Source organism: Pleuronectes platessa, chromosome 12 (assembly GCF_947347685.1).
Source record: "Pleuronectes platessa chromosome 12, fPlePla1.1, whole genome shotgun sequence".
Taxonomy (NCBI): domain Eukaryota; kingdom Metazoa; phylum Chordata; class Actinopteri; order Pleuronectiformes; family Pleuronectidae; genus Pleuronectes; species Pleuronectes platessa.
Genome location: NC_070637.1, coordinates 8,844,799 through 8,854,808, shown reverse-complemented (window position 1 = coordinate 8,854,808; position 10,010 = coordinate 8,844,799). Strand labels below are relative to the sequence as shown.

Here is a 10,010-nt window from a genome sequence, read left to right as displayed (position 1 = left end):
CAGGACAGGGGAACTTCAGGGGCCAATCAGGTTTGAGCTAGGGCCGGTTCCCCCCCTGGCCCCACCCCTGCCCCTGTGTGGCCCCCTGATGTAGACAAATCCTCGATCCGCCCCTGGTGCACTACATATGTGCAGGACAGGTGAGTGTGTGAATAAGACATGAATGAGTGAGGCTTTAATGAAGTGTGTTGGACCGGTCAAACCCAAACAGGCTGAGGCAGCATGTTTAATGTCCACAGGTCCGGACCAGTGGATCCTCGGTGGGACAGTAACTGGTGTGCAGAGCTCAGCTGCCCCAGGACTCGGAACATGGACACTCTGCAAACTGCACGGCTCCAGTCGAGGCGGGGCGAAGTGTGTCGACAGAGAAGTTTCCCTCAGAGCCACTGGGAGCCTCTGAGTCTCTACCACATTCTCGCCAACATGCCTCGAGCATGACAGCAAACTGGTTCCGCTGGTGACGACGGGGGAAAAGGCGGCTCAACACCACCGACACTTTCGACAAGTCCCCCGATGGACTCGAGGAGCGACGCAACCGCGAAGGAAAAGTAAAACATGGAGGAAGAGAACAGATGAGATGACGAGTCTGAAGTTTCAGGGAGGAGAAGATTGACGGATCCACGTTATCACTGAGGTGAGTCAGTGCGATCTGAATGTAAAGGTGAGGGGGGGGGGGGGGGGACGTGTAACATATGGATCCACGCATACCTGCGTTACAGCTTTGTGACGTGACACATCTGTGGAAACAAGTCAGTACAAAAATCCTGCTCTAACTCTTCTGTCCTGCACCTAAACTATTCCGTGTGTAGTTTACTCTGTGAATCCCTTCTTCCTGTTTTTCTTTTTTTTTTTCGTGTGTTTGCTTTGGAGCGGGGTCGTTTCCTTTTGGCCCTTCTTATTTCTGTGGCTTTACGTGAACTTGCAAATGCAGGCTTTGGTTTGTTTGGTTGAAAAGCAGGAGCCGCACCCATGATCATCTGTCCTGTGGTCAGATTCCTCTGCTTCTCCCCGAGCTGCTTATGCGAGTCTGATCACCGCGATACTGGCTCTGGAATCTGCAGATCTGAGATCAGGATGTGCTCAAACTACTGACTTTTTAACGAGGCTGAGCAGTAGAATTTCCCGATGTTGACGTTGTATCTCCATTTGGCTAAAGCATTCAAATACACATTAGATAGTCAAACTGATTCTCAAACCACTGCAGTCATGTATTTTGTTGCTTTTGTTAACTTTAAATCATTGATCTTTCCACCATAGAATTGAGCAAAGTTACAACATGATGTGTCACCATGAAATGTCTTCTCAAAGAAAATAAACAATGACATTTAATTTAGGGCCAGTGCTCAATTATTGACTATTTTCTCTCCTGATTAGTATTTTGGTTCATAAAGTGTCAGAAACTTCCCATAGTTAGTTCCCAGAGCTCAAGGTGCCGTCCTCAAATGTAATCTGACCCTCTTATTGAATTCCTATTCAACCCTGTAGCTGATGATCAGACGTTTGCTGAATGATGATGATTTCAGCTCTTATTGAGTTCAACACTGTCCAGCTGAATCAAATGTGTGGTGTGGAAATGATTTATTCTATATTTAATAAGACTCAGTAGAGCACATTGCTCCTCCAAGGCCCAACAGTTCCCTTATGAATTTAGATTTTGTGTAAACATCTAGAATCCTCAGATTCAGATTTTTATTTGGATCTGCACCAAATTTCACACAGATTTTGTTTTCTGTCATATGTCTCAAAGTTAAAGAAAGTCAATCAATCAATCAAATTTTATGTGTATAGCCCATATTCACAAATCACAATTCGTCTCATAGGGCTTTAACAATGGTGTGACATCCTCTGTCCTTAACCCTCAGCAAGAGTAAGGAAAAACTACTAAAAACCCTTTTACAGGGTAAAAATACGTAGAAAACTCAGAGAGAGCCACATGTGAGGGATCCCTCTCCCAGGACGGACAGAAGTGCAATAGATGTCAGGTGTAGGAAAATGTCATCAAGATTAAAGTTTTTAGCAGCATTGATGAGGGTAAACATTTTGAAGGATAACTTCAATACAGTATGTCAAGCAGTCCTGCTGCAATCATAGTCTATGGTCAGCAGCCAGCAAGATCAGGATCCGCCTTCCAGATCGGATGCCACTATAGTCCACGGTCATTGTCCACTGCCACTTATTAGGATCCATCATCAGCCTCCGCCTCGGTCGTGGTCCATCACCATTATATGATGCCAACGCAACACAGGATCCGCCATTACCACTATGATCAGCCCGCACGATATAGAATCCGCCGTACTGGATCCACCATTGCGACCTTTCGATGTGAAAATAAATCCCATGATGTGCCGTCCATGTCCCAACAATCCAACAAGATTCGTGGAAATCCATCCAGTTGTTTTTGTGTAATCTTGTTTAAAAACAAACCAACTAACAAAAGCAAGCGAACAAAACAACCTTGTTGGCCGAGATAATTCATTCCCTGTGTCTCCTCTCGCCCTTTCCAGTCTACAGTATGGCACGACGCTCTCAGTGTTCCTCTTCAGGGGATAACCCCCTGGACCCCAACTACCTCCCTCCTCACTATCGGGAAGAGTACCGCCTAGCTGTCGACGCACTGGTTGAGGAGGATTTGGAAGGTTACTATAAGTTCCTCCAGTTTGCCGATGTGGTGGACTTCCTGTCCACACCTGAGATTCAGTACATCCAGGACTCTGTTCAGGTCCCTCATCAGAGCCACTACCCTGAACAACACTTTCTGGAGACTGGGGAAGATGGCTCCTCAGACACTTACTGGCCGATCCACTCGGACCTGGACGTCCCGGGTCTGGACCTCGGCTGGCCTCAGTTGCATCACTTCGTCGGGCCCACAGAGATCACCACACTGGTCAGCCCCCCTGAGCCTGACATGCCGAGCATCAAGGAGCAGGCCCGGCGACTCATCAAGAACGCTCAGCAGGTCGGCCGCTCACTTCCTCTACGAGACCCATTCATGCCAAACCAACTGAGTCATCCAGTTTTATTTTCACACTGGTTTTGTTTGTGGTTTTGTCTTCTCAGGTCATTGCCGTGGTGATGGACATATTTACGGATGTTGACATATTTGCGGATATTCTCAACGCTGCCATGAGGAATGTTGCCGTCTACATCATTTTAGATGAGCAGAACACACACCACTTCGTCAACATGGTGACCAACTGCAGGGTCGATCTGCACAGCCTTCAAGTGAGTCTTTGACTAGCAGATAAAAACACAAAATATGCTTCTGTACTTTGAGCTACTAAAGTATATGTCTGGTGATATTCTATAATTCTTTTGTTATAAACAAATTCAATGAAAAGTAAAAAACAAAAAAAACATGAATGGACTGATCCGACTACTAACAAGTATTGTGTGTTTCTTAAGTCTGGTATTGTTTGTTCCTCTGTGTGATAAAGCTCCGAAAACAACTGCTCCACTGACTTTCACTGTGACGAACAAGTCTGTGACATTCTAGTCACAGACATTTTCATGTTCACCGAGTTGCTGCTGTAAATATTCACTTGAGCACCAAATACATAGTTTGAACAACATTAGCCCAAACCTATATTGACCAAAGGTTTTGGGAAGTAACATTATATATTTGCGGACTGTTTTTCCTATTTGAAAAACTGGCTCTGGCTCTGTCTCAGACAGGAATGTGGAAGTCACACATAGCTGAAACATGGCTGCTTTTGGGCTTTTCTTGCGTCTGTTTGCTGACTGTAAGTTAAATATAGAACTTGACTAATGTTACCTCTTACTGGTTTTTCTCCACTCATGACAAACATTTACAGAAGGTACACACCAGCTCCAACTGACTTGACTATTAGAAATGTATTACACAATTTTGACGGACAGTTATTGAGCAAACTACAGTGATGTAAAATGTTTACACATTCATGTTAGGTCAGGCAATGTGAATCTTACATACTATATATCGTCACAAGGACATTTTATGTTTTGTCTTGTGTGCTGAGTTATTGTGTTTGTTAGTTGCTGCATGTTTGCTTTCACTTTGTGGACTTTGTGACTCTTGGTTATGCCTGTAGCATTATTGAGTGGATTTAACCATATACGTTTCTACGTTCCTGCTTTACTTCACCTTCATGTTAAATAATATGTATTGTCCCTCGAACAGATGAATAGAAATCACAGTAACTGCATATGACTGTAAAAGAGAAGTTGAAATTCAGCCATTTTCTATCTCCTGATCTCAAAGGCTGTGCTAATGCAATGCTGCCACCTAGCTCGAATTGCAATAATAACACTCAACGCCACTAGATGTGCTACTTCGTCTCAATCTGCATCATGATTGTGTGATTTCATGTTTGTGTTGCAGTTTCTACGTGTGAGAACAGTGTCCGGCGTCACGTATCAATGTCGCTCAGGGAAAACCGTCAAAGGTCAGATGATGAATCGCTTCCTGTTGACAGACTGCAGGGCTGTGCTGAGTGGAAACTACAGGTGAAGATATTAAAAGTTGTCACAGAAAGCCACACCTGTCGAATTTGACACACACATTTGTAAAAAAAACAAAAACACGTTTAATGGATTAACTCAATTGGCATCTGTTTGTTTTACAAAACTGGATTCAAGTGCTTCTATTAATTCCCACCTATTGTTTTTGTCCAGCTTCATGTGGTCTTTTGAGAAGCTCCACCGCTCTATGGCGCACCTTTTCCTAGGAAAGCTGGTATCGACCTTTGATGAAGAGTTTCGGATTCTGTTTGCTCAGTCTCAGCCGCTGATGCTTGAAAAAATGCATGCTCCAATGGAAGATTTTGGCTCACAAAAGAGGCAACACCTAAGTGAAAGAACTGCACTGTACAGAGAGCCCAGGAAATTTCTACCGCTGGACTCCGGTCATCCAGAGGAACGGACAAGACATTCCTTTGAGGATCGGATGGACCAGGACTGGAGATTGATGCCGCTCAAAAGACAGGAAGCCCCGCAGGGCCCTTCCGATATGTACGGTAGATATTCTCCCCAGCAACCTCGCATGGATCAGCCTTATGATCAGGGCCCCTCCAGGATAACCATGCTCGACAATCCTGCTTTCAAACGTCACAGTTACGCTGAAGGGGTTCAGGGTCGTTTCTCTAACACGTTCCTGCAGCAACAGGGAGTGCAGGAGCCTGAGAACCAGGGAAGGCCGTTTCAAAGGGGGCAGCAACACTACCCAGCGCCTATACCAGGACCAGAGGCAGACTACAGTAGCTATGACAAGTTCTGGAATCAAGACTTTAATTCAACAGATCCAAACTCTGAATCGGTTAATTCACAAGAGATACAACCACCTGATGGCTTTGACCCAGTGCTTAACTATTTAGCCTCCACCAGAAATTTGGACTCTGACCAGAGCTCGGATAAATTACTACCTTCAGCAGATTTACCAATTAGTTCACCTCACCATAGAAGACAGAGTTTAGGTCAGCCATATGCTTATCAAACGTCTCCCACTCCCTCAAACCCAAAGGATCGGAAGCAGTTTTCCCAGGAGCCTCACACTGACCACAAGGACCCCTCGGTGAAACGAGGCCTGAGAAGCTGGAGGATTAGCTCATACCTCAGTGCATGTGATAATCCGGGAGATGAGGGCCTGCCTATGGCACCACCTCAGGGACCAGACCCATTTGAAGAGACGTCAAACCCCATGCAGCAAACATCTACAGGTGTAGATTTAACATTTCCTAAAATCCCTAACGTCAGAGAGTTTAAGGTACCTACAATACCCAGGGCAAGTCAGATGCCAAGTTATGTCAAAACCACTGTGCGAGAGAAGCCCAAAAATGTGCCCGATGAACCTCCTGCAGTGGCAGCAGAAACCAAAACCACACCAACATCTTCAGAGTCATCGTCAACAGCAGAAGTGGAAAAGGCAGAGGAAGTGGAACTGAAAGAGCCCAAACCCACCCCTCTACTAAGGGAGGAGTCGTTCCGGAGAAAGTACAACGCTGCGACACCCAGGAGCTCCAGGTTACGATCCTCTCTGATATTCAGCTCACTTGATCAGCAACACGTTCTTCAAGATACCAAATCCGCTCAGGGGCAACAGGATGAGGAAAGTGACAAAAACGAAGCAGAGCAGACAAAACTGCCTTTTGTTTCACAGGTTTTGGGGAAAAGGCGATCTGCTGCAAGAGAACCTTTTGAATGGACCCGTTACTTAAAGTCAAACACTATTGATAACCCAGACACAGAAACGTCCAAGACAGAGGATGGAAACAGTAAAGCGGATGATAAAGATCCATCAAAGGTAGAAAATTCAAAGGATCTTTCAGAAAACAGCGCAGTGCTGGAGCCTCCTGAAGCTGAGCTGCCCAAACCTGATCTGCCAGCACAATCACCCAAATCTGTGCTCAGCACTTCCTCATATATAGATATGAACGATCCTGATGCAAGGTTCATCTTTTTCAAAGAGCTGGCAGCAAAGCGCAAAGCAGAAAAGGCTGCAGAGGCTGAAAAGAGCAAAGAAAAAGCTCTAATCAATCCGACTGATCTCAAAAACAAGACTACTGTTAAAAAGGAGGAACCTGGTCCAAAGGTTGCCCCAGAAAAGATGACTAATGTGTCTGAAAAAAATGTTACTGCAGATGATGCAGGGAAAACAGTATCCGCACAAGAGTGTGAGTCATCAGTCAGTCTGTCGTTAGAGGCCAGTGATGGGACTAAGAAGCGGGATAGTCTTGTTGAAAATGATTCCAGCACTTTCCAAGGCTGTAAAGAGGAACAAAAGGGAGTTTCTACTGATTCAAAGAAGAAAGAGCCACAAATCAGCATACCAGCATCATCTTCATTGGATTCTGCAGAGACTGAATCTTCTCTTGAAGACTCAAAGCTGTCAAAACCTGCTTTAACAGATAGTAGCCTAAGTAATCAACCTACATCAACAAATGCTACACCTGCTGATGTTTCCTCTACTTTTACCTCAAAAGAGTCCAGTTCTCTCACTCCCAGTTCAGTGGAGGTATCAGCTGCATTGGATTCTAAAACCAAGATACCTGAAACAGTACAGGTTTCACCTGAATCAGTACAGGTTTCACCTGCACCACTATCCAAACAACCAACTGGATCAGAAATTAGTTCTTCTCACCCTTCAGTTCGAAGCTCTTCCTCTGATCCCATCCTGTCAGATTCTGGTGCACAGATCCGTCCAAGTCCTCCAACCTCTATCTCTGCTCCTCTTTCCACTTCAGAAGAGTCTCTATATTCTGATGCTACCCAAGAAGACTCAAGCTCAACCCCCAAATCCAGCACATTGTCTCCAAGTTCGGATAAATTGGAAGAACTGGAATCTGTCAGCTCTTCACAAACAGTTAAAGAAACCACTGCAGAATTAACACCCTCTGAGTCTGTAGAGTCTGTTTCCCTGTTGACGTCCTCTGAGACCCCTTCAGCAGTGCATTCTGCAAATTTAGAATCGGAAATTTCTCCTGACACATGTACCGCTGGTGTAGAACCAGCCACATCCTCATTAACGTCCACCCCAGAGACAAACTCTATGGACTCTTGTGCTCCCACATCTCCCGAAAGAGATTTAGGTAAATCAGAATCAGCTGCAGAGAAGACTGAGGTTCTTGCATCACCAGAGGACGTCAAATCTGATATCGCATCTCCAAGTCCTAGCCCTTTATCACCCAAGTCAGCTCTACCTAATGTATCTGATCTGAAAAGCTCCACTTCCAGCCCTGATCAAATTAAGACTATTACTCTCAACCTCCTGCCTGATACCCCATCAGAAACATGCTCTCCTGTCAAACCAGGCATCACTGCTGATGCTTCCCAGTCCACATCAAAAGCATCTCCACAAGATGCACTGACACAAGCAACCCCCCCATCTGAACTTAACCTGACAGGATCTGTCACTCCTACTCCTGTTGAAACAGCATCACCTTCGTCTCCTCTGAGTGAGTCAGTTGGGGAAGTTTTGTCCCCTGAGGCTAAAAAACAAGAAACCGACATTTCCTCATGCAGCCCCACAGACACACCCTTTCTTCCCGAGCAGGTTGCGACAGACTTGAATGATTCTGCAGAAACTTCTAGCCCTACTGAGCCTACCTCGGAAATTTTAACAGAGCCAGAGCCAACAACTGAACCTGTGACTCCAGATAGCCAACCTTCAGAGCCGCCTGAACCTGCCGCAGAGAGTAAATTAGACCAACAGAGGGAAATAAGCAAAGACTCCGGGTCTTTGCCCGACCCTGGTGAGAAACAACCTGAGAATGTCGAGGCCAAAAACAAAATCAATAAAGGCATAACGCAGGAGTCTGTCAGAAGTGAAAAGAAAAATGAACAATTGAGCCAAAACATCTGCCCGGAGAACACATCAACCGAAGCCGTTCCTCCGTCACCGCAGTCCAAGCAGCCGAAAACCAGTCAGTCTCGCTACCAGTCATCAACAGCCAACGTGCTCGCAAGCAGCAACCTCCGAGACGACACAAAGCTGCTCCTGGAGCAGATTTCTGCCAACAGTCAGAGCAGGAACGAGGCCACAAAAGAGGCTCCTGTCACCGACGACGAGAAAGAAGATGAAGCTGACAAAAATGCCAAGCGGGAGAAAGAGAGAGGGTCGCTGAGCAGACCACAGCCCAAGTCGACACAGGAGAAGGAGAAGCTGCTGGAGAAGATCCAGAGCATGAGGAAGGAGAGGAAAGTTTACAGTCGATTTGAGGTATGAATACACAGAACACCACGGGTACTCTCACCTAGTTAAATGCATTTAGATGTATCTTTGTTAAGAAATGGCTTGTCTCTGCATCTTTTCCAGATGGCCCCTTAACCGGTATCCAAGGATTGCTGAAGAGAATAAAATAAAAAGAAGGTGAACTCATGTCAAAAAGAGACATTTTCTCATCAAAAACACAAACTTTCTAACGATGAAAATGATACTAAAGAAAACAATCCTGCTGCCACATGACATGTACCAAAGGACAACTTACTGTGGGGAAGCACCAAGTTGCTAACAGTGTGAAAAATACATGGACTGAGAATATGTGTGTGATCAAATATATTTTACTGACTGCATGGGTAAAGTGCAATGCCTGTCCTTGCCTTTTTTCTTTTTTTTTTTACAGCACTGACGAAAGTGTCAGCTGTTTTTTTTGGAGTAAATGTGATGTTTAGGTAAATTGGTGATTTTAAGTTGGTCAAACTGTAACATACTGTTGTGAATGATAGTATTTCTCTATCGTTTTAAACAAAGGATGGTGATTTTGACAAGTAGTTGTGTAAAAGGTGGGTCTGTAAACCCATATCCATGATTGGCGATTATTGTTCTGATGTAAATAAACTAACTTAAATTCTTTGTCATCTGATTCGACCCTTGAAGCAGAATACAAGCTTAAACGTGATTTACATGCATTGTCACATTGTACAATATGTTTTCTACAGAATATGAACTTAAAAGAGGTTTAATGTCGGTCTTAAAACCTGCTTGTTCAGCCAAATCACCCAAAGTATTTGTTACTTAGGAAAGTTAATACATTTTTATTTAGATGATTTGTGAAACAAACGTGAAACTGTGTTATATGTACGTTTTTATTAGGTTATGTATTGTATTGTGCTGCAACCAACTCTTTTCTTGACCCAGTGATTTTATTTTTTTTAAACGAAAAGCTGTCACAACTGAAATTCTGAAATCTGCTCAGAATTTGAACGGTATGTGGAGTACAACAGTTACACATTTATGAGTGAGTATGAATGATTTATGACGCCTGATTCATGATGCCTGTCCTCAGCAACATTTGTCATTTGTAAATAATGTTTTTTTCTGGCTCCTTTATGCCTGATGTTACAAAAGTAAAGTTCTTTATTCATTTAAATCAGTAAAGTATCATAATGAACATACAGTATATCATGAATTTTGTTTTTCACAGCAGATATTGTGACTTGTTCTAATAGTAGCAGTTGGTATTAGAGGCTTCCATTCCATTCCACCATCAAACAGTGACAGTGAGCCAACACGCACAATACAGGGACAATGAATCCTAAAT

The 10,010-nt window shown here is 44.2% G+C and overlaps 1 protein-coding gene across 1 annotated transcript; it reads left to right on the top strand.

Annotated features, from left to right (window-relative positions):
* Positions 1-230: 230 nt before the first annotated feature.
* On the top strand, positions 231-9,860 carry fam83ha (family with sequence similarity 83 member Ha). The gene is made up of 6 exons (XM_053435785.1): positions 231-634; positions 2,505-2,956; positions 3,058-3,222; positions 4,358-4,482; positions 4,651-8,689; positions 8,786-9,860. The coding sequence occupies exons 2-6, from the start codon at positions 2,513-2,515 to the stop codon at positions 8,795-8,797; spliced, it is 4,785 nt and encodes a 1,594-aa protein (XP_053291760.1). The 5' UTR covers positions 231-634; positions 2,505-2,512; the 3' UTR covers positions 8,798-9,860.
* Positions 9,861-10,010: the final 150 nt, after the last annotated feature.

Bases quoted from the DNA above. Each gene is read 5' to 3' on its own strand.
- fam83ha (XM_053435785.1), top strand. From the start codon at position 2,513: ATGGCACGACGCTCTCAGTGTTCCTCTTCAGGGGATAACCCCCTGGAC. The intron at 2,957-3,057 runs GTCGGCCGCTCA...TTGTCTTCTCAG, and splicing joins TCATCAAGAACGCTCAGCAG to GTCATTGCCGTGGTGATGGA. The intron at 3,223-4,357 runs GTGAGTCTTTGA...TTTGTGTTGCAG, and splicing joins TCGATCTGCACAGCCTTCAA to TTTCTACGTGTGAGAACAGT.